The 24,974-nt window shown below is 39.2% G+C and overlaps 1 protein-coding gene across 2 annotated transcripts in view; it reads left to right on the forward strand.

The window, feature by feature from the left end:
• The window catches only part of RPS6KA2 (ribosomal protein S6 kinase, 90kDa, polypeptide 2), a 162,987-nt gene that overhangs the window by 51,924 nt on the left and 86,089 nt on the right, over positions 1–24,974 (forward strand). Inside the window, exons 1-3 of one of the 2 annotated variants that reach the window (XM_009995652.1) lie at positions 14,480–14,495; positions 15,358–15,470; positions 18,614–18,695. In XM_009995652.1, the coding sequence (XP_009993954.1) occupies positions 18,665–18,695 (31 nt within the window). In that variant the 5' untranslated portion in view covers positions 14,480–14,495; positions 15,358–15,470; positions 18,614–18,664. Of the gene's footprint in view, positions 1–14,479; positions 14,496–15,353; positions 15,471–18,613; positions 18,696–24,974 lie in introns of those variants that run through there. The other variant, XM_009995651.1, reaches the window with a different exon arrangement.

The following is a 24,974-nucleotide window of genomic DNA, read 5'->3' on the forward strand; positions in this document are numbered from 1 at the left end:
CCTGTAACACTTAACATTTGATATACATCACCCTGATTCAACTTACAGCCTGTCTACAAAAGCCTGTCTCTAGTTTCAGTACCCTCAACTGTGAGAAAAATAGCTTAAATTGTTCTGTTCTCTGCAGTTCCAGGAATTTTCATTATAAATGCACCTAATCAACCTTCGGTGTCCTTAAAACATACAGTTACAGCTTATAGGCATAAAAGTAGTTACAGAACCGAGAAGCTGATGTGAATTCTTAGTTCTCTTTACTCTTGCCTCCAAATTAAGACTATTTATACAGCAGTGGTTTATGTCACCCGGCTTTACTTACTACTTCATGTACCTGGAAGTTTAGGTTTTGCACCTGTGCAGGGCTGTAATTCTTATGTTATTTCATTTTTCAAATGGATCCAGTGACATAGCTTAATGTAAACTCACTGATGGCATCCATGTGTATATTCACAAGCAGAAGGAGTTTTACGAGGAGTAAAGATTTTGGTATTGCCCTGTACAAAAAGTTTCAGTTATAAGTTCTGGATGAAGTTTGAGGATAGCAGATGTCAATTTATTCAGCCTTTGTGGGTAAAGAAGCATTTTCAGCCAAACAGAAAAAAGCACAGTCCAAAAATAATGTTTTTGAGACAACTGAGAATTTAACAAAGCAAACTGGAACTCTGCTTTCGTATAGCAAGACCCTGCTGTGTAGTTGGCAATGAAAATGAGCAGTTTTGAATGGAAATAACTTTAAGAATACAAACAATGCAGAATTTGTGTCAAATTCATAAACAGCTTTTCACTGTTTTACATTAAAGGTATTTTTTTTCCTTACAGTATTGAGTTAAATTACAGAAACTTCACACCCCCATGGCTTCTTGGAAAAACTGTGGCATTGCTTTTTGATTATGACAGGGTAAACGGGGAAAGCAAATGAACACTGAACTTGTGTGTTTGATTAAACACTTCTTTGAAGTAAAACTTTTGTGTTTTTAGCTTTCCTCTTCTTCTGATTGTACTGTCGAGTTTTCCTTTGTCCATAGTATTAATTTACCTTCCTGTTGTTACTGATTGATTGAGTTGCTTCCCTTACCTTTCAGTTGCCTTTATGCTAATATTTATAAAATATTAATATAGGAACAAGTGGTGCAGATATGTTTAGTTGGCTAGGGTTATAAAATAAGACTCAGTATAAATTATATAATCTACTAGAGACATAATTGCCTAAGATTTACTGAGGAGCACAATAAATGCCTTATCTGAAATGGAAAAGGAGTAGCTGTTGCTTAGTGTTCTAGTGGGCTTCCAATTTTTTATGTGGCAAAAATAAGCTCCATGATTATGCTGTAGCATCAGTCTCTTCTTCATAATTTTTTTCTCCCAGCTCCATTAAGAATTTCACTGGCATGGCAGCCCAATAGAGCCAGCTGGTGTTTTTGACTATCAGAGTGGTAGTATCCACTGCATAAAGCATCAAAACACATTTTCCTTTTACTAGCTTGTATTAAAAAATTGGGTTATGCACGTGTGAACTGTGGTATTTTATTTTTCTGTTCCTTTGTATTTATTCAGGTTACTAACTGAAACTACCTCTGAAATGAATGTTAAAAGTATAATGGGAAGAACTTTAGTATGTGCCCATTCCATTTTTTCTGAATGGAGGGTTAGCCTCTTCCTGGAGCCCCTGACAGCTTTGTGGCTGCTCTGGGCATAGGGACAAGTTTACTGTACAGAAGCCTTTAACTCCTCCAGCTCATTGGTGATACACTTACAGCAGAGGTCATGAAGTTGCATTATGCACCCTTCTGTTGATGGCTCAATGATACTAAAGAACTTTATCTGTGCTCTGGTCTTTTTATAGGTTTAGTTCTGTAATCACTTACAAGCAAATCTGTTTGGTAGGACAGTAGATATGGATTGATCTTCTATCTCCACCTTGTCTGTTTACAGAGTGCAGATAAGGGGACTGCAAAGTTCACTTATCCTTTGGGATTGGGCTGCCTTAGTGGGCAAGAAGGAGACCATCCCACATACAGAATCATAGAATTGTTTTGGTTGGAAAAGACTCAACATCAAGTCCAACTGTTAACTTAGCACACTGCTAAGTGCACCACTAAACTGTGTCCCTGAGCACCACATCTACACTTCTTTCAAACACCTCCAGGGATGGTGACTTAACCTTTTCCCTGGACAGCCTGTTCTGATATGTGACAACACTTTTGGTAAAGACATTTTTCCTAATATCTGATCTAAATCTGCTGGGGTTGGCAGGCTTTAACAGACTGGGGCTCTAGGTTTGCTGTTTACCATGCAGAACCATTAAGTTTCACAGTAAATCTCTGTCATGATCCCACCCTGAAGATGTGCCATTGTCCTGGTTTGAGCCAGGATGAAGCCAATTTTTCTTTTTACTGATTTTTTTTTCCTTCAGTAAGCTTTCTTGTAGCTAGCAACAGTGTGTTCTGCTAGGCTGATAAGACAGTGGAATGTTTTTCTAACTACTAAGGCTTCAAGGCCGCACCTGCACTCTGCCGGCTCAGACACTATGGGGAGACCTGTGACCCCCCCGTAGGAGGCTGAGTTAGATGGACAGCAAAATTGGCCAAAGATATTCCATTCCATATATCTACGTAAGCTCAAAGGAAGGTCAGAGATCACAGAAGACAACTTCCTTCCTTCTTCTTCTTCCCTTCTCTTCCGTCCATGGCCGGCGTCCGGGGAGGACTCTGCTCATCCATCACCGTCGACCCTTAGGCTTGATCTCTCGTGATCCCCATAACTCTCTGCTTTCTCCAGCAGCAGCTCCGGGATTCCTCGGGACTCTTCCCAGTTCAGGGAAGTGCTGTGGGAGTTGCTGGGGTGGGGGGAGGCGAGAGGCTTTTGCCTACACCTGAATATATCTGTATATAATTGTATATATTCTCTTGTATGATTCATTAGTGTTTTAATTAAAGCTGTGTAGTTTAGTTTTCAATCCAGCCAAGTCTCTCATTTTCTCTCTCTCCTTCCCTACGTGGGTTGGGGGGAGGGGGGATCGAGAGCATTGTTGTCGGACCTGAGTCAAACTGTGACAGCCATAAACTGTCAGGAAAACGTGTATGACTCTAGGCCAATCATAATTTTCAGTAAAGCTATTTGGATCATCTTTTATTTTCAAAAGAACCTCTACCTGTTAAGGTATTGTGTGGATTTGTTGTAACAATTTTCAGCCAGAATAGGAAAATGTTGAAATCACCAGAGGTCAATGAAAAATGCCTGGCAGAAACTTGATAATCTCAGTTTTACCTTCTACATGTGTGTGTGTACATTAAAAAAACAACAAAAAACCTCATAGAATGGAGGCTAGAACAGTGAATTTGCTCTAAAACTGGTATCCTCAATATTTTAAAATCCTGGAGGCTTCTGCATAGAAATGGATTAAACAAAAAGAGCTCCTGTCCACTGTCTGCCTTTGTCATCATGTACTTTTGCTTTCAATAGGGCTTTTGTGAATAAAGTGACTGAAGATGAGAACCAAGAGCACTTTGTTGTAAATGTCTCTTTACATGGCAGTGACAGAGTAAAAGAACTGCAGGGCAGCTGAAAGCCACATCTTGCAGTCTGCAGCCAGGAGGTTGTGAGCACTGTGATTGGACTCAGTTTTAAGTTGTCTTGGCAGTCTTACAGCTGATGGCAGGGGATCTAATGGGTGAAATACTGCAAAGATTGTGCTAAAGATAAAAATGTATCTTGACTTAGGAGATTAAAGAAACTGCCTTTTTCTCATATTTGTTGAAATTTTCCCTGGTGTGAAAGTTTGGCATGATGTCTGACACAGTGTTACGGTTTTGCTTCCTGTTGCATATCCAGTAAGAGCCTTGATTTCTGTGATTTATGGTGGAAAATCATGGCAGTAGCCAGACAGGGTAAGTGTCCCCACAGAAGAGTGTTGCAATAGTTAAGAGAAGTATATGTCAGTCCTGAAAGATGAAATTATGGAACCATCTCACTTTGTCTGTTGGAAACTGTGTAAAATCCATAGATAAAAAAGTGAGTTGATCAAAGGCTGGCCTCACAATATCCAGTATGATGCAACATATGTCTTTTGAAAAGAACGTAAATCCCATCAGATGCTAAAGGAGCCACTGAGGGACATGGGATGGAAGAATTAATCTGTATCTGAACCCATTAGTGTAGCTTGCCTTTGCAGTCAGCAAAGAGAAAGGGCCAGGTTTATGAAGTCCTGTTTTAGAAGCCTGCTGTTGTCTGATACAAATCAACGCCTAAAATCTCTGTCAGCTGTACAGAAGTTTAGACAGCTGACTCGGACAAAAACTTATGTGTGTATGAATCCTACTGTGGAAATCCTTGCAGACTTTGGTAGGCTGTGGATCAGTTTTGGCTGAACTGTCATTGATCCATTTCTGTATTTGAGTGTATCTTTTAGTACTTTGTTTCTACATATATATATAGTTGTTTTATGAACAGTACTTAAGAATTTACAAAATGTCATGTGGTATCTAAGAATTTGTCATTACAGTGTTATATGCAAATATTTTTATTTTTGCAACTGTGAAGCTGTAATAATAAGCTCATCAAGATTGCAGCTAAGGATTATCAAGTTTACCACACACACACACACAAACTTTTGTTATACAAAACCACATGGTATGATGGAAATCTCTGCAAAAAGGCAAGACTGGTGTAGCAGTATTACCTCTTTGAATTGAGGTAGTCTTCCAAACAATATTGCAAAGGTGTTTCTTGGCATCCAGATGTATTTTCTGCTTTATGCTTATTCTCGTTCCTAAAATGCACCTTTTCAGTGCAGAGTGTGTGTATATATATATATATATATATAAAATCTATGGTTCTGTTTGGTACTGCATAACATTGTAATTGTTAACAATTTTTGCCTTCACAGAAAAAAGGATATGCGATAATCAGTCAGTAGCTCATTTCCTGGAGATCCACTGTGTGAATCTTTGAGGAACATGAACTAACCAGTGGCTTCTTAGTAGTTCACAAAACCACAAAATGTAATGGGCCTTTTCCTGGACTAGATTTCCAGTAGACTGCTGGAGATCTGTTTAGACAGGTACTTGTGTGGTAATGGTCCTTAGGCACTGAAATACGTACTTTGGCAAATAATGACCTGGGTCTCAGCCACAGGCATAATAAACGTACACAGCTGAAGACATAAATATGCAATTCTAGTATCCCTTGTTGTATATTTGTCCGTGAAACTAGAGCCCAGCATGAGATGAGGTATTGCCATGTACTTTGTGACATTTTGATTGTGCACTTTTTGGATATGTTAAAAAATTAAAGCTGGAGTTTGCATAAATAAGCAAAAGGCTGGATCCACTGCATTTGTTTGTTTTGGAGGCCCAGCTGATTTACTGGCTAAGGTTGGACCCCCAGGACACTTAGCTAGCTGTGCTGCAAAGCCTGCTCCTCATCGTTCTCACTCCCTTCCTTTTGGGAGCAGCTCTGAGAGTATCCGGATTGTTTACCAGCTTCCACACTGGATTGCTCAAGTACGTATGTGCGTGCCTGCACTCTCTCCTCAGCCTAGGTAGGTGGCTAGGTATTTAAATGGGATGCTGCATAAAAGGATAAAAAATTGCATTTTATATTGTTTAATATTAGTTACTATAGTTTGCAAAATCAAAACAAGTTCCTTCCAGTCTTCTCTCAGTTTACATTGCAGTTCACACAGGCACAAACTACAGTCACTCTTATAAGTCCAGTGTCCTTTTTTGAGACCCCCTTTTCTCTCTGCCCTCCACATCTTATTCCTCTGTCAATGCTGTCTTTAAATCTTGTCATATTTTCTCTGTAGAATTTCCTTTTTGCCATCTTCTCTCTGCCCAATTCAGCTCCATTACCTTCTCTCTTTCAGTGCCTTCACTGAAACTCCAAGCTGTGAACAGTAACATTAAAACTAATTTGTATTTGCCCTGATTGCATAATGACCTCACATCATTCCATTTCCCTATTAATACTGTGCCAGTAAAATGCCATTGAGATAATGAACCTCATTACAACACTTTTTCCCCAAACATAATAGCAACAGTATTCTGGTTTGTGAAGTACAAGCTGGTTGAACCCTTAGCTGGTGCTTTATTTAATTAATGGGAGGATGCAAAATGTGCTAGCAGGCTAGTATTCCTCAGAGAGAAAATTATAATTACCAAACCCTACAAGTGATTTTTAAACACCAAACTGGTATTTTTCCTAAGCTGACTAATCCAACACTTCAGTAATGTGATTGTATCTTATTACAGCCTTTTGTCCACTCTGCCTCACAGTTCAGGATGAAATCTGGTATTTTTCATTTAATATGTATATTAAAGATGATTCAGTTCTTTAAAAGCACCATGAAAATGCACCAGAGCTTTGTTACAGTATTTTGTACTTACTGTGCTGTGGAGCCATTTACACTGCTGTAGTGAGCAGTGTTTTATTTTAATCACTAGAGCAATGCTTAGGAAATTGTTGGAAATATATTTTGCATAAGCAGTTTATCTTCCTAGTGCTGCTGGAGATTTTATTTCACACTCAAATGCACTAGTAAAACAGCAGGGTTTGGGGTTTTTGGTGTGTTGGGGGTTTTTTTGGGTGGGGGTTTGTGTGTGTTTGGTTTGGTTTTGGTTGTTTTGGGTTTTTTTCTAGTCTGTGAAGCAGCTGAGTACAGCAATAGGGCAACTGGAGCCCTTTAGTGTGTATTTATATTACTTTAGTAGTGGCCTGAACAGACAGACTTCTTTGCCTGCCTTCCTTCTTATCTGAGCCTAATATCATCATATTAGAGCATTTCATAGTCTTTCCGGTGCCCTTATACTCCAGTTACCCCATGAAAAAGGAAGATGGCCTCACCTGGATTTCACAGATGGAAAGCTGGGACACAGGGCTACCTATGACTTGACGTGGAAGGGCATAAACAGTGGGTTCCCATCACATTAAGGCTGTCACAGAATCCCAGAATTCTCAGAGTTGGAAGGGACCTCTAAAGAGGTCCCTCTGATTGGACCATCTAGTCCAACTCCTCTGCTAAAGCAGGATCATTTAGGGCTTGCTGGTGAGGGTTGGTGCAGAGCAGCAGTGGGCTGCAGTGGTGGGAGGTGGTGGCACTCCTGGGAGGGTCTCTGGCAGGAGCCCCCAAAGCCACTTGCAGAGAGTTTTTGAGGGGTTCATACCAGAGCATGCAGGGCACATTACTGACCTGGGAGCAGGACTTGAGCTGCAGGAGGGTAAAATACAGAATCCTTATGTATAAAAGGAATTTGTGTGTTTTTTTTAATGCCTTGATGTATACTGTCCCCAGGTTTTGCGTATAGTCTTCATAACCCTTTTTAGGAGTGACATAGCATCAACCTGACGAAAGAAGAATATTTATCCTTTTGGAAGTAACAACAGTTTCTTCTAGGCCCTGGATCTAGACTTACTTGCATTTATTTCCTTGGTGAATGAGCAGCAAATGTTCTTTTGCCTGTTCTACAATCGGTAGTGGACCTTACAGCTCTTTTAAGATGCAAAGGCCAAAGGCACACCTGTAAACCACGCCAAGTAGGATGTTGATGAAAACGTTCTTGCTTTTATTTATTGTAGCCTAGTGAAATATAGCTGAGTTCTTTATCTTTTAATGGTGTGATTTTTTATGAGACTGTTTCTGTTAAAATTCACAAATGTGTTGGAGTATTTGTGGAGTGCTGCTGTGTGAGCAAGGCTGGCCAAACACTTGTATGTTTTTGTGACCAGATGGTTCTGCTTTTGTTCTGCATATTTTAACCCTTTTCTTCAATAGTTTTTTTGAGTTCTTCTTTCTCCACATAAACACTTGCAGTTTGCACCAGGATTAATATAAAAATCAGATTAACTCTGGCTAATGGTTTGAGTCTGGAGTTGGAAGCTAGATCAAGAATTGGCATCTCACTCTACTTTAGATATATCTGCACTTTTAATAGGAAGATGGTTCTCCTTATGCATATTCACAGTCATTGTGTTGTACATATTTGTCCTACTCAAAAACTGAGTGTGTAAGACATTATAGTTATCAGATAAAGAGCATCAAGCTTCAAGACCAAGATGTCTTAATCTGAGCTAAAGGAAAATTCAGTTGTAAGTCACCTGATATCACATATTACTTGGATACATTTCAGATTATTTGTCTATCCATTACTGCAGTATGATATAATTTCATTTTTTTTCCTGTGTTTATTCTCACAGTATTTCCACAAGATAGCAAAAAGGAACTATCCCTATTTTTCGGGTTTAGGAGGAAGTAGAAATAATGCCTAATTTACCAGAACTGCAAAATTCTGATAACTGTATTAGTCCAAACACCATGGAGTATTTTTAAGTGCCTGAATGTTTCTTTTGAAAAACATTTATTTTCAAAAGGCCTGTTAAAATTTCCATGGCATGTATTTGCAAACATTTATCTTGTAATGCAATTAAAAATCTGGCCAGAATGCTACTCTATTTGTATGTTTTAAAAAAATTTACAGTGAACAATAATTTATTTCACACAACTGCAGAAGCTCCCATCTCAGCAAGTTATCTCAAGCTTTCTTCATAGTCAGCAGAGAGAAATGAAGGCGTTTAGGATCTGGCTTCATCTGATCTCTTTTAATCATGAAGCACCTGCTTTGCTCTAATGACTGCAAAGTGAGGCTAGACAATTAGTTCAAACCATGTAATTTACCACTGTAAATATTTGCACTTATTTTGCTGAGTCCAACACTAAGTGATTCATCAAAGATACACAGGAAGCCTGGTAGCACAAAAGATTGAACACAAATACTCAAACCTCCAACTTACAGACTCCACCAATCTATGCAGTTGATTGTATTTGCTGTCTTTGCTCTCTGTGATTCCTCTCTTCACATTTAGTTTGATTTTAGCTGAAATTCAACTGTGGAGACATGCATTAGGGAGAAGAAAAATAAAAGCAGGATAAAAAGTTAAAGCTGGAGAGAAGTGCTAAAGAGAGTGTAATAGGTGTTCTCTTTGGAAAAAGTCTGCTGAATTTAACAGGGACTGAAAGTGTTGTTCTCTACAGGAATTGTTCTCATGTTTTTGTTTGCCACAAAGTTTTGACCTGCTTGGTGGAATTTTGTATGCAAGATAACACTTTCTAATCACATTTGTGAAAGGTCTGAGAAACAAATCCCAACATCTCTAAAAATTATTGTGTATTATTTAATTCTATATGGCCTTTTGAGAAAGTAGGTGGCCTTATGCTTGAAAGCCAGATAAAGAGCTGGCACAAAAAGCAAATGTTCACTTGACAGTAGAGGACAAAAAAATCAGCCCTATTTACAGTATTATTGCTCAGTTTACGTCTTTCCAGACCACAACAGAAGCCAGAAATTGGATTACAAACCGTTTAAAATTTATTTTTCATATTTTACTCCAGCTGCTGGAGACTGGGTTGGGAAGAGACTAATGAAAATGCTCCTATACATTATTTTTTTAAAATGTGGATACTTGTCCTCAAAGAACTTTAAACAGGCCAGCAATTAATTTCCTGCACTAGGCTGCATTTGAATAGCCTGTTTTTTCTTGACAAAAATTACTCTCCTATGGATTGAGCCAGACTAGAACGTGTGAAACAGAGGTGGAAACCTGGCCTCCTCTTTATCAGACATAGCCTGTCCTAACTATTCCCATATCAGAGCTTTAAAAATGTTTTCCTGATGAATGGTGCTATTTATTTGGAATGTTGTGTTGCCTGTGACAGTTGGAAGTTGCATAGTTTTGATTGGGGTTTATATTAGGTGGTAACCTGCCAAATAGCAAGACTGGCAACAAAAAGAAGTCTGTATCTTGAGCATATGCTATAGGTAAATAATGATTCACTCAAACAACAGTAAATCCTCTTTAGATTACTATTATTTCCTCTTGCTGTATTTCCATTTATTTCTTCATTGACCTCAGGCCCTGAAGCATGCAAGCCCAACAGATTTGAAAACTGTAGAACCTGTGCATCAAAACTGCACATATTTTTAATGGAAAATAATGCTTATCCTTTAGGGCCATACATGCATGGCAGTATTGATCCTGTGTAACTGGGGAGATGGCCAGGCAAGGAACAAAATTAAGAATTCCTTCTTAGTGATTTTGCTAAACAATAGCCATCTTATTTTAGCACAATACCTTTTTTCCATGCAGTATGGTTGCATAAAATTGTCCATTGTTAAAGCAGCTGATTCTGGAATGACCCCCTCTCCAGATGTTTCAGACTACTCCAGGAAGTCTTGGTAAGGAAATTTTTTGCATGTGGGTGAACTATATTTGGCACAATTAAGGTGGTCTCTGGATTTGAGGATGACCTTGGCTCCGCTCCTTCAGAAACCTGTTGGGGAGAAGCTAGATTCCAAGAAGGGGTAAGCCTCTCAGTTTTCTAGGAGATATTCTTTCCATAAAGCTTGCTGAGAGGCTGTGGAGCAGGCAAGGTAAGAGGCTGTACGGCTGAAAAGAGCTGCTCTCCAGGGAGGCCTGCCCTTTCACGTGACTTTTTGCACCCCATTCCCATGTCTGTATCCCTACGTTTCCTGATCCTACTGAGACACGTGACTTTGGAAGAGTGTTCTGTGGTAGCTTTTCAGTACCCACTGAGCCTTAGCACCTCTATTTCTGCAAGGTCTGCATGAGGAAATCTTGGAAGTGAGCTGAAACCAGTGATACAGGGAGCAGCTGCCTCCAGGAAGCACCAGATGTGTCTGTACCATCCACAGTCACAGAGCAAGAACACAGGCTCTCTTCTTCTCTATCCCAAAGGAAAGGGGATCAAAATGGCCTTTCCATTCAAATACTGGGTTAGTTGTGTGTCTAAATTTCTGCCAACTTGGGGTAAGCCTTTAAGTGAATAATGCAATATAGAACGAGGCCCTGAATAGGTGTTTTTTTGTAGTAGCAGAGAAACACTCTCCCTTCTTTCATCATGTGTTCTGGTTTATTGCCCTCCCTCCCCTAGTCTGTGTGGCTTGATCATGTGCTTTCTTCAAGCCACCAAGAACATCCGTCTCACTTCTGTCACAGGATGGTGCTTTTTGTGCAAACGTAAATATTTAGAGAAGTTTACAAAAGATTTTGCTTCATCAAGTCAAGCATTCCTGCTAATGCAGTGTCGGGACAAGTCAGCAGGGAGCAAGAGCCCAGGCTGCTGTGCACAGCTGTTGCAAGACCAAACTGTGGAACATTTAGTTTTGCCTCCACCAACTTCACTGATCAAAACCATTTTGGAAGTTGGCATGTGGATTTTTTCCAGATTTAAATCTTTTCCATCAAAAGAGCTTCTTCGGTGTGCAGGCTTCATCTGTATTTTGAATCTCTTGCCTCAGTTTTATTGTAATGTGAATTCCTAATGCAGATATGTTGCCCTTGCCGAAACAATGAAAAAAAATCCATGATAGAGAAGTCTCTAAGATGCAACTCAGCACAAAAATAGTTGGGAGATCTGTTCACAGTCTTTGTGCTCTGGTAATTTGGGATTTGCTCTGATCGTCAGTGCCTGAAAATAATTATGGCACATTACGTATTAGTTTAATGCATAAAAGACATACATGACAGGCAAAATCCCAAGTAAATAAGAATATTGAAAAGGAATCAGCAAACTGTTGGGGTTTTGTTGTTTGGTTTTTTTGTTTTCTTAATAAGATAAAGCAAACAGACAGATTGAAGTCATTACAGAATTCCTGCAGCAAAATAAGTAATAAGAATACAGAAACATAAGTAAAGCAAATGAATGCATGTGTGCAAACACATCAGCGTGTATTGCCTTTATGGGCCTGTGTCCATCTTTGGATTCAAGTACTGAGAGTTTGGCTTTTTGCTCCAGTGGGAAGTGGATCTGTCATACCACCTACCTACCTCTTGGACAGCTCACAAGTAACACCACCATAATGATGACTGGTGAAGAGCTGTCTGGCATGCTTTTCTTCAGTGCTGTTTTGCTGCCCCTTGCTAGTGAGGAGACCACAGGAAATCCACAGGAAATCCTACCATCCTAGAAAAATATCCTGCTTCCTCCTAAGGACATGTGAAGCAGGCAGCTCAACATGACTGTGTGCATTTCTGTACTAGGCAAATCAAAAGGGAAACATCTTCCATAGCAAGTGGCTCAAGCCTCATTGTTTGAGACATTGAGAACCACAGCAGACAAAAAGCAGATGGTCTGATCAAGTGATATTGGTGATATTTTGGTGATATTTTTGGGTAGGAGTGTTGCACTAGATGGCCCCTAAAAGCCCCTTCTAACCAGTGTTTTTATTTCTATGAAGTTACATAATCTAACAGGTTTTTTTTATTTTTTTATTTTTACAATCCATACTTCTCCACTCTGCACTTGCATTTGGTCCCATTCTTTTTAAATAAGACTTTTCTGAAATTTTAACTCAAGATGCAATGTAATTTAAGTGTTTTTATTGCAAGTACTTATAAAGTATGCTATTCTTTGGAAACACTAGAATTTCTTAAACATTATTCCTGCAAGATGAATTATCATCACTTTAATACTTCCAATATATCCTTTTAACTGAACATGTTTCACAAACCTAAAGAGATTATATTACATTTAATAAATGAATCTCACTTGTTGTTTAAACTTGCAAATGTAGCTGAAGTGACTCCATGGTTCAGGCTGAAATACAATCCAACTGAATTGAAAAGGTTTTTTCTGATTGTGGTAGATCTCATCTACACTTTTTGAGATTAGAACATCAGCTCAGATTAGAAGTAAATCTGAGGAAAATATCTGGTGTACATAAGACTGGGGTTAGTTGTTTGTTTTTTTCTCAGAGCTTTGTCTCCCAAATATATTTAAAAATTCAGATCCGTTCTTCACCTCATTGCAGTGCATGGTCCTTGCTGTGCTGGCCTTCTGAGCAAAACAGAGAGGAGCAAAATTGTGAAATGTTGACTAGGTGCCCTGAAGCTGCACTGGTGAAAAAACTTGATGCAGTTTTAGGGCATGTAGTGATAGGATGAGTGTGAATGTTTTGAAACTGGAAGAGGGTAGGTTCAGATTAGGTAGTAGGAAGAAATTCTTCACTATGAGGGTGGTGAGACACTGGCACAGGTTTCCCAGGGAAGTTGTGGGTGCCCCATCCCTGGACGTGTTCAAGGCAAGGCTGGATGGAGCTTTGAGCAACCTGAGTATAGTGGGAAGTGTCACTGCTCATGGCAGGGGAGTTGGAACTAGATCTTTAAGGTCGCAACGAAAACCATTCTGTGATTCTTTGATAATCGCCAGGGGGTTGTCCACACACAAAGATGGGCCTGCAGAAGCCAACCCACCCAAATTCTGACTGTGTCAAGGGAAAGCAAACTTCCAAGCATGTGAGTTGTGATGCAGAGGTGCCTAACTCTACAGGGAGTAATTTTTAGCCTTAGTAATAACCACTGAACAAGACCGGTGGCGAGCCTGGCAGTCCAGATGCTTTACCTAAGCTGTAATGTGGCAGGATGGGCTGAGCTCAAACTAATGTTCTTACTAGCATGCAAGTGTCTCAGCTGTAGTCTGAAGATGAAGGTCTTTCATTCTGAAAGCTCATGACTTCAGAACCTGGTGTAGCCTTGGGTAGCAACATGTAGGTAATTCCTCGTTTCCTTAGAAAACAGCTTATAGAGTGTATCAAATTTATATCCTTTTACTATTGTTTCTCTCACCTAGAAATAATTGAAAAAAATAGTATTTTTAGTATCAGGAAGATATACTGTCTCCCACAGCAATTAAAGCCAGAAAAACAAGAGTAGACATCCTGGCAGTTATGTACTTAGAAAACTTTCAAACTTTCCGTGTAAGTTGCTCATTGGTTTCAGGCATTTCCTTTCAGGCAATCTTTAAACTAGAGGAATTAGGATCAGAAAAACGAGTTGCTGTCAGATGATGGTTATTTTCCATGCTTCTGGGAGCAGGCACAAAGGAAAGGAAGCTCTCCAAACCAAGAAGAGGATATAGTCCCTGTTCCAAAGCACGTGAGTGTACAGAAGCAGGGTACAGAAGAGGAGGGGTGCAGCTATAGTACAGACATCAATCTGGGTAATCCTAGCCATGCATCAGATGAATTACAGCTGGTAGAAAGAGATAGCAAGCAATTTTTCTGGAGTAGAAGGGAATAATTTTTTTTCTTGTTTAGTAAATGAATGTGTTTTGGTTAAATGTTTTTGTGAATGCATTTTCATTTTAGGATGTTATTACTGTTTTCCCCACATTGATTTTTACAAATGGAAAACAGATGTTACATTTCCAGATATTTTCTTGGGGAAAAAGGACAATTGCAGGAAAATTTCATGTGAAAATTATGGTTTTGATATTCCAATTATTTCTTCTGGGTGCAGAAGTATTCAAACCTATTCCTAAGTGAGTAATCCCCTTTGTCCTGGGAAATGAAACAAAAACGTTTTGTACTCCAAATCCACATTTTAGTTGTAGAGAAATTAGAAGTAGTGTGAAAAACAAACAAAACTACCAAAAAAACCCACAAAACACTCAAATGTAGGTATACAAGACACTGCAGAAGAAAAAGGTGTGTCAGTAGTATCATTCCTCACCACTGTGTCCTTGAAGATCAGATCCTTTCTTCCAGGTTTCTTTTCAGATCAATGACTTTCTGGGTTGCTGCAAACACTGTGGAGTCCCTCTGGGTCTCACATGACCCCATCGCTCTCTTCTTAGAGCAACATGCCACAATAACATAAAACAAACTACTAAAACAAATGCCATATGTCACAGAGGGTGTGATAAAAAGTCCTAGATCAACTGGTGCCTTTGAGGAATGTGCTTCTATTGACAGTGGAAATGTTTTAATAAAAGAATCTGGAAAATACAGAGGTTTTAGAGTTCATTTCTGTAAACTTTTTTTTTTTTTTTTCCTAATTAGAAGGTTACTGGTGGTAACTTTCTGTTCTTTGAGGTATATAGGGAGAGCCACTTTTTACCAATGCCTTTTCTTTATTTCCTACTAACAGGAAGAATTGCTGCTTAAGACTAAGAGATCTTAAATGGACTTAAATGATGCTTTGAGGGAGAATAAGAAACTACCAGAGCTTTAGAGTGCAGATTTGAGTGCAAGGCACTCTGCTAGCAAAGTCTGTGATGGACACACCAATCTCTACAGTGTGTTTTTGTGTTCCAGCTTGCTTATTCTGTCTTTTCCTAGTCATATCTTGCAGTTCAATAAACAGAAGCAGCAGGCCTGGATGTCATGACATTACCCTTCACAGCCAGTAACAGGCATGGAATATTTGGGCAAACATTTGTTTCTGTTTTCAAAATTGCATATATGATTGTAGCATTATGGAAGAAGACATTTTAATAAACAGAATGTTTCCTTAGTATAACAGCTCTGAGTTGGGGATTTTGTTTTTTATTGTTTTCTTTACAGGAAGAAGGTATCGTGAAGGAAATAGACATCAGTCATCATGTGAAGGAAGGTTTTGAAAAAGCAGATCCTTCTCAGTTTGAGCTGCTGAAAGTATTAGGACAAGGTTCATATGGAAAGGTAATTTTTAATGCTATCTAATCACCTAGAGCAACGATGAAAATGTCATGTCCTTTCTCTGAGTTCATTTACAGTAGTAACATTGTAAAGGCAGATAAGCAAACCCAAACCCCTTATATCTTCATTTTAATATCACTTTGGTCTTTTGGCTGGATTCTTGTATACAAAACAGTTTAGGAAATAGTGCTTATGGCTCTGGATCTGGGCTTATGAACATTAGTGAGCATCACTGTTTACAAAAGTAGGCAGAATGCCAAGTTTTCGGATTCAGGCAGGAAAGTACTTATAAATGGTTCACTGGCTATATTAGATTGTACAGATGTATTTCATTCTTAACTGCCCAAGTTGGCCTTCCAGCTTTGGGCATTTTTTAAGAATGTGTCTCTAACACCACTTCCCAAAAGGAGATCTGATTTCTGGGATATGCTCCATCCAGTTCACTGGGGGATCAGACCGTGAGTGTGGACATCATACCTGTTTGAAGGTGTATCTAATTTAAAGTCAGTTTCTGTATCGTATGTGAAAGAGCAAAGACAGAGCAGCAAAGACACGGGGGGAGGTCTGCTCTGTTTCTTATGCAGTCCCCAACTACCTAAATTTTCATCACCTTGGTGTCTGAGCTACTAGTTCAAATTCGTAAGTCTCTGGGGATTTAAGTTGTTTAGTTTTCAAATTGTTCACTTGAAGCCTAAATAATTTCTTGCAGCATTAGAGAAGGTGCCTTTGGTGGGAAAGGGAGTGCTCTCAACAGTCTTGAAAGTCACAGGACTAGGCTAGCTTTCTATGTTGGGATTTGGGTGATATACCCATTGCTCCAGCTAAGGGAGTTTTGCTAGTTCAGGTATTGAAAACTTGAAGTGTTTGCATGCACATCAAGCTAGAAAACTGAAAGTCATGCTCAACCACACGCCTGTGCTGTTCTGGCAAACTACTGTATTATAGTGAATACAGGCAGTCAAGTAAGCGCTCCAGGACCACTTGGTGGTTTCAAGAACAATGTAACAAGATTAATCAGAAGGACAGCATCGTTTTGCAATACAATGCATTTTCATTTGTTCTATTTCCTTTTCGGTTTGGTGATTATATTTATATCCTCTGGAATCGCACAGTGTTCTTGCCTCATCTGTTTGGGAGGGAATGCAAACAAGTGCCCCATCCCATGCTACAGGAAACAGCTGACTACTGACTAGTAACAGAAATTATCGGTTGTTACAAGCCTTGCAAGATTACATGGCAGATAAGGTATTTCTAGAACTACAGCCTAATATTTCTGCAGATGCAGCAGGCTGTGCAGTTCTATATGCAGTAGAGCTTAAAATAATTATCTTAAGGGTTTGGCTCTTTGGTTTTTTCAGTAAAGATTTCATAGCCATTTTACTAAATATTAATACAACTGAAAATCTAGTGTTTGGGCAAGCTTGCTTCTGCCTTTCTTCTCCCTTGCAATGAATGCAAAAATTAAATATTTCACTTGAGCTGGATAGAAAACTACCCAACCATTTCTCTGTCTAGCTGAACTTCTAAATTAATTGACTTCCTGTTAATGCTGAAGCAGCTGATCTAAATTTATAATTAATGTTGATGAAAAACACTTCAGAAAGTCTGCACTCCTGTGGCATCCAGATTTCACAATTTGTTCCTACAGTTGTGAGCACTGGAGGTATTTGTACATTCATCAGACTAGGAAACAGAAGATGAGAACAAGCAATATGGGCCCAAGCTCAGCTAGTTAGGGCAGCTCAGCTGAGGAATTCTGTGTATCTCATATACACAGGAAACATCTTGAGAAGGAAAGTCTGACAAAAAAATGTATCAGATCGTATTGCAGAAGTGTTGTAGCTGTGATGCTGAACAGATGTAAGAGCCCTGGTTAAGGTGTTCAGAAAGAATTTAACTGGGTTTGTTTGTTTGTTTTCAGCTTCTCTAGCTGTTAAAAGTTGTCCTCTCTCCCGACAAGTCTTTCCTCAAAAGATGTTTGACAAAATCAAAATCTGTTTACATATTAATATTTTTTTTCCAGGAGAAAGTGTCTTTCAACTTGCAAATACTTGGCTAGGAGCCAGCTTCCTCCTTTCTTTTTTTTTGGCTTTTTATATTTTGAGTGGAGGCAGTTTACAAAGCTGCACAGTTCCTGAACAAGCAATGAATAAAATAATTGCCACAGATTTTTCTTTTTCACCTAGATATTCATTAGAGTCATAATTTCACCTAGCCTTTGTTAATCTATATACTGATATGTTATTCATATGGGCTTGTATTTATTTCTGCATTTGGCTTTACTTCTGCTTCTGTCCAGTAACACAAGTGCTGAAATAAAAAAAGACACTGTTGCCTAGTATTTCTGACCTCAGCAGACAGAGTGAGCCCTGTGAATCAGCTAAAAGATATGTTCATTTTATTTTGAATTATGAAAACACTGAAAAACTAACAAAGATCAAACTAAATTATTGATTCCTTTGTTTACTGCCTCTCCAGTGCTCAGATGCACTCAGGGGCAGATAAGATATTATTGCATAGAACAAAAAATATAACATTTTAGCTACATTTTTTTTTTTTTTTTCAATTACTGGTTAATATTGTCAGAGGTTGTAGCATAGGAGACTGTAACTCACTTTATTGTAGTAACCTATCCGTTAATAACACTAGCCATGCTTTTTGCCAAGTATGCAGTTTTTCAGCTGTATAAACTTTTTGGTTCAGCTACATCTTAGGCAAGTCACCATTCATGACTTCTGTAATAAATTACAATAATCTATTTTTTCTCCTCAATTTATTTTGTGACGATAATTTTCAGACACTACATATTCTTAAGCACAAATGAGACATTATTTTTTTTCATGTAAAGCTGGTCAGAGTACAAAAAAATGTCCACATACTGATTTTGACTATTCAAGCATCTTCAATTGAATGCGTAAGAACAGTTAGTATTGTTGAACATATTTTCTTTGTAGGGTGGTAAAGTCTTAAAACTGAAGATTTCCAGAGCTAGCTCAACCAATTGCAGGTGAAATACATATGAAGTACTTTCAGCTAATAATTTTCATTAGTTTTCCTGAACAGTTGTACCTATTCCTCTCTCGAGTGCAGCAAGGCTTATAACTGGAAGTTCAATACTCATCTACCCAAGACATCTGTTCTTCCAGGTATTTCTAGTGAGGAAGATCAAAGGATCTGATGCGGGTCAGCTTTATGCCATGAAGGTACTTAAGAAGGCAACTCTGAAAGGTAAGGATTGGAACAGTGGCTGCAGTCTCTATTTCTTTACTACTTTGCAATTTACTTTTGGGGGAGGTTTGGACTAGATATTAGAAATAATTTCACTACTGAAAGAGTGGTTGGATAGTGGAACAGGCTGCCCAGGGACATGGTGGTCACCATCCCTGGAAGTATTTAAAAGAATGTAGATATAGTGCTTATCAACATGATTTAAGCACTGAATGGGTAAACTAGGTTATGGTAGGGGGATTTAGGGTATAGTTGGACTTGATGATCTTTAAGATCCCTTCCAACCAGGATGATTCTATTTTTTTTTCTTGCCATTTTTTGCATTGCTCCCATTTTATAGTATATGAGTGCACAAATATGTCTCTGCCTTGCTGTAGTTAAAAATACACAAGAAGTGTTAGCTGTACACTTTGGTAGCAGGAAAACCAGGCTTCAGAGTTTTCCAGCTGAATACTTTCTTCACTTTCTTGGTGAAGGACTTTTATGGGGCATATATCAATTTGTATCACAGTGGCAGTATCTTTCTGTTGCTGAAGTAAACTGAAGTAAGTATTTTTAAATAAGGATGTTGCTGAAGTAAAGCATGGCTCCTACTGGGCAGAAAGGCCTTCCAGCTGGTGCTTCTCACTATATGCCTGAAAATTCATGGCAGTGTATTTCCAAGTGTGAGGAGTCTTCCTGAGGTTGTTGAGATCATACTGTTTCCTAGCTAACAACCAGTCAGGGCATGGTCTGTAGTAGGCCGAGGCCAAATGACTAATGTTTAAAGCTGGTCATTGTCTTCTGGGACCACTGGCTGCTACAGACTCACTCAGACCAAAAAGAAATTACTAGAAAAGCACAGGACTGAAAAGCAAACTGAGTTCAGTCTCAGCTGGAGTCCTTACTGTTTGTTCCTCCACAGATTTAGGAAGATCCAGTCTTTGTCTTGTTTCCCTGACCTAGCACCTTATTCTGTTTTTTCCCCTCAAAAGCCTGGCACTTTTTGCAGATAGGGTGGGCAGTGTTCATTTTTCCCAGAGCTGCACTTTCGCTCTTTCTTTGACAATGTGGGTTTGCACAATGTAGTACAGTGCCTTTATTTCTATCCTAATGTGAAGAGAAATTATTTTGAGAAAGTTCTGATGGTGTAAAAATCCTAATTGCTTTAGTATGTCTCAATTTGGAGAACTGAAAGAAGCTAATTTCTCACAGAGAGGGTGATTAGACATTGGAATGGACTTCCAGGGAAATGGTGGAGGCACCCTCCCTGGATATGTTCAAGGAAAGGTTGGATGTGTCATTTAGTGCCATGGTCTAGCCAATGTGGTGGTGTTGGTCATAGGCTGGACTTGGTGATCTTAAAGGTCTTTTCCAGCCTTGGTGATTCTGTGATTCTGTACCAGTAATTGCAAGGCAGAGTTAGAGCAGGTGGTGGCAGGCACACACAGCACCTCCTATGAGTACGTCAAAATGGGGAAGTGGCAAACCAGGTCCTTTCCCCTAAGAAAGGCTTTTCAAAGAAATGTTAGCTTGTAATGATGCTGGTGTGCTGATCTTTTTGTTTGGAATGTAGATGGGAAAGTTTGTTCTAGCAGGACAGCATGGTGTAAATAACTACTTAAATAGTACTGGGCATAATACCTAAAAAGTAAAAGGTCAAGCTTGTGTACACAAGGCATGTAATGGAGTGACTCTCTGATTTCTCAACCCAGAACAGGGCCATGAAGTGCTCAAACTGAGCTAAACTGAACTCTCAAGAGCCTTTCTTACCAGGGAAAACCATCTCCTGCCAGACATAGTGTCTGGGGAGCGACTGTGTGACCTCTCTGATGTCAACACATATCAGAGACTTATTTCTGTTTCTTTTGACAACCCAGAACTTTTCATCTAAGTTGAAAATTCAGTATTCCCTCTTTTTTTTCTGTGTAACTGTGAGGTGTGTTGAACACACAGATCTTTGGAGGGGCTGGATTTCTTCTGCATCCCCAAACACATGATTGTTGCTTAATATTGATGGGTAAATCTGTAATGTTACATTCCATGGGGGGAAAAAGATGTGTACCCTCAAAAGCCTGGCACTTTTTGCAGATTGGGTGGGCAGTGTTCATTTTTCCCAGAGCTGCACTTTCGCTCTTTCTTTGACAATGTGGGTTTGCACAATGTAGTACAGTGCCTTTATTTCTATCCTAATGTGAAGAGAAATTATTTTGAGAAAGTTCTGATGGTGTAAAAATCCTAATTGCTTTAGTATGTCTCAATTTGGAGAACTGAAAGAAGCTAATTTCTCACAGAGAGGGTGATTAGACATTGGAATGGACTTCCAGGGAAATGGTGGAGGCACCCTCCCTGGATATGTTCAAGGAAAGGTTGGATGTGTCATTTAGTGCCATGGTCTAGCCAATGTGGTGGTGTTGGTCATAGGCTGGACTTGGTGATCTTAAAGGTCTTTTCCAGCCTTGGTGATTCTGTGATTCTGTACCAGTAATTGCAAGGCAGAGTTAGAGCAGGTGGTGGCAGGCACACACAGCACCTCCTATGAGTACGTCAAAATGGGGAAGTGGCAAACCAGGTCCTTTCCCCTAAGAAAGGCTTTTCAAAGAAATGTTAGTTTGTAATGATGCTGGTGTGCTGATCTTTTTGTTTGGAATGTAGATGGGAAAGTTTGTTCTAGCAGGACAGCATGGTGTAAATAACTACTTAAATAGTACTGGGCATAATACCTAAAAAGTAAAAGGTCAAGCTTGTGTACACAAGGCATGTAATGGAGTGACTCTCTGATTTCTCAACCCAGAACAGGGCCATGAAGTGCTCAAACTGAGCTAAACTGAACTCTCAAGAGCCTTTCTTACCAGGGAAAACCATCTCCTGCCAGACATAGTGTCTGGGGAGCGACTGTGTGACCTCTCTGATGTCAACACATATCAGAGACTTATTTCTGTTTCTTTTGACAACCCAGAACTTTTCATCTAAGTTGAAAATTCAGTATTCCCTCTTTTTTTTCTGTGTAACTGTGAGGTGTGTTGAACACACAGATCTTTGGAGGGGCTGGATTTCTTCTGCATCCCCAAACACATGATTGTTGCTTAATATTGATGGGTAAATCTGTAATGTTACATTCCATGGGGGGAAAAAGATGTGTATTATGGCAGTATTTTAGGAAATCTCAAAATGTAGATGATGATTTTAAACTACCCAATGTGTTCCATCGGGTTTCTGCTCCATCAAGAACAGATCGCCAGAGGTGTTTGCAGTTCCTTGGGTTGTTATGGCACAGAACCACTGCATCTCTCCTCCCCTGGCTGTTACAGCAGGCTATTTATTGTTTTCTCAGGTATGGGTCACAAGATCCAAAAGTTGAGGCTGCTTTGTGAGTTTTCTGGATTGCATTTCTCTCCCATTCAGGCTGCTTACCCCTCTGACTGGTAACTCTGAATTTCCCATTAATCTCAAGATAACTAGCATGTCAGTAGGAACTAGTTTGCCCGTACTAGTTTCAACAAATAAGTTAAACTTGACAGCTATTTAACTCAAAGTAAAAAAATGAAGGCAAACTCCCATTGGCACAAGGCAAATGAGAAGATCAACAATGAGGATTGCTGTCAGTGAGCTTCCATGTAACTTTTGGCACACAGGTAAGATTTCTAACAGCTTAATTCCATCTTTTAAGTGAGAGTGCTGAATTCTTGCTGCCTACCTACACTCAGAAAGCCTAGAATTCACTCCAATGTATTTAGTACCATGTCAAGTAATGGGAGCAAAGCCATAAGTACTTGTTAGCACTGTGTTCAGTATTTACAGACAAAAGGCATGCTATGAGACCAATTTCTGAATGATTTTACTTCCTAACACATACAGTACAGTGTGAAGTAGGGAAGTAAAAGTTCTTGGTGCCAGTACCATTGACATGGCCAAAAAGCCCTAAGTATCACAGCAGTTATTTTGTTTAGCAAAATAGATTTGCAAAACACATAATCAAATGGAGAAATGAGAAAGAGGAGGAGGTAGCAAAACCTTTTTTTCTTTTCCAAATTAGTCTGAAAAATAAAGCTGGGGTAAATAAGAACATAAATGCTTTCAGGAGTGATGGGTTAAAAGTAGACTTGTACCTCGATCTGCTGAACAAACATGGTAGGTCCAGCTGAAGGATTTCCTTTTCCAGGAGCCTGACACTGGCCGTGGGTGGCTGATAATGTTTAGGAAGAAGCAGAAGTACAAAATGGAGCTTCCTGCAGTCAGTCTGCTGCCTCCTGCCTCTTCAGGGTAGTTGTCCCTTGTTAGTATGACCCCAACTTCATCAAATAGTATGAGGACACAGAAATCAGCAGCAGCCCTCTTCAAGCATTTACAGCTCAAAACAGTTAATAAAGGGCTTTGTAGATCAATTGCATTTGTAGATTTAAACTTGAAAAAAGATCTGATAAACAGCACAACTGCTCATGCTGTGAAGGGAAAATTAGACTCCAAAGTATTCTGGTTTAAATTGTAGAAGCTCACAGAGGCATATGCTGTACACAGAAAAATGTGTGAATATGAAATTAATCTTTTCTTCATGAAAATTTATATTAAATGTAGAGTATATCTGAATAAGGACCTATAGCAGCATGAATCTTTGAAAATGAGAAAGCTGCTGTTCCTCTCACTTGTAAATGAGAGCATCACACACAAGTTTTGTTCCTTCATGCCTCATTTCCTTTTGCAGGATCTTGTGGGACCTGGTTTTTAAAGCAAATAACTTTCTGAAGAAACTAGACAAGCATTTCATTGTAATCAATAATTTTAGGAAAACCATGTCTAAAACATTTGAGATTATTATGTCAGTTAGGTACCAGATTACAAATACCTTCCAAAAGTGAAGCTTTTGCCTTTTAGAATGTCATTAGATAATACTGTCAAATATAATCTTAAAACATTGCTTTCATGTCTTCATTACATTTTTTTTTCCTTGAAAATCAGATTTTAGATAATAAAATTGAAAGATAATAAAGTTGGTCTATATGTTTAAAAACTTACAGTGAACCCTGACTGCCCAACCTGAATGGTCGGTGAGACTGAAGAAACAGAAAAATAATAGGGACTCTTTATTCTATATATACATGTACTTTGTATTCGCTGGCAAAGCTGGAACAGGAGGAAAGGGCATTGATTCACTTATTATTTCTCTCAAGGTGTCTCAGGCTCCATCGGCTTTACTGGATGTGCTTCAGGATTCCGTGAACAAGAGCTGTTAATGTTGCTTACACTGTAAGCCTCATTAAACAGCCTTGAAATGCCCATGAATCCTCAACAGTCTGCAAGCTGGAATGAAGGACTGTCTCTGGAGCTTGAAAATCCAAGTCAATCCCTCCAGGAGACGTGCAATCTTACAGAAAGTTGCATTAAGCCGTAATTCACTGATAATGCTTATGAACTTTGTAAATATTACAATGATGATCTAGCAAAGGTTATGTGATGGGTCACGGGGAATTAGTTTGCATCTGCCCACGCTGTTGGTAATGGGCTGTGTAAATCTCAGCACTGGGAGTTATTTGACCCTGAGAACTGAGAGTCTACCTGTTCTGCTTATGGGCTTTAGAAATTAATATCTCTTTTGTCAAATCAACAAATGAAGCCGTTTCTTTAGTTTTCCCCTGTATATGACTCAGTTTTCTAAGCACTGTGGTGCTTAGATCTAAGACATTGAACTTCAGTTGATTGTCTCCAGTCTGAAGGCAACACAAATCCAAAAACTCAAAAATCTAAGGACAATTTAACTTTATAAGGCAGGACTTAGAAAGAGCTGAAGGACGTGCCAACTTTGCCAGTCACAATTTAGGAGCAAACTTTTGAAGTAATTCTTCCAGTCATCCCTATGTGCTCTTCTTTGATTTTCTGTGTGCAGCAGTTTCAGAGAACACAAGCTGGGCTCCTTCATGATCAAAGTAAACCAGGACCACACCCAGTGTCCTCCAGCCTCTCGTGGGCATTCAGATCATGGGACCAAAGTATGACATCAAGTGTGGGGCAACTTCAGATCCCAGCACCCACTGATCCTTTCTGTAGATTACTGGCTGCACCACACTGCTTGCTAGTGCAATCATAGGTTTAAACAAAAGTTTCAAACTTTGCTATGAAGACATTGAGTACACCTGTGTTTGTGTTTTTCACTAGGAATAGCATGGAGCTGTCTTAATTTTTTTCCATCTTGTTGCTAAGTTAATGTGCCCACACCCTTAGTTTCTAATCCTAGAGCACTTCCATGGGCCCAGTTAGCAAGAACTGAAAGTGTTGTATTATTCAGGTATTCATATAGTGATTCCC

This window comes from Chaetura pelagica, unplaced genomic scaffold (assembly GCF_000747805.2).
Source record: "Chaetura pelagica isolate M959 unplaced genomic scaffold, ChaPel_1.0 scaffold954, whole genome shotgun sequence".
Taxonomy (NCBI): domain Eukaryota; kingdom Metazoa; phylum Chordata; class Aves; order Apodiformes; family Apodidae; genus Chaetura; species Chaetura pelagica.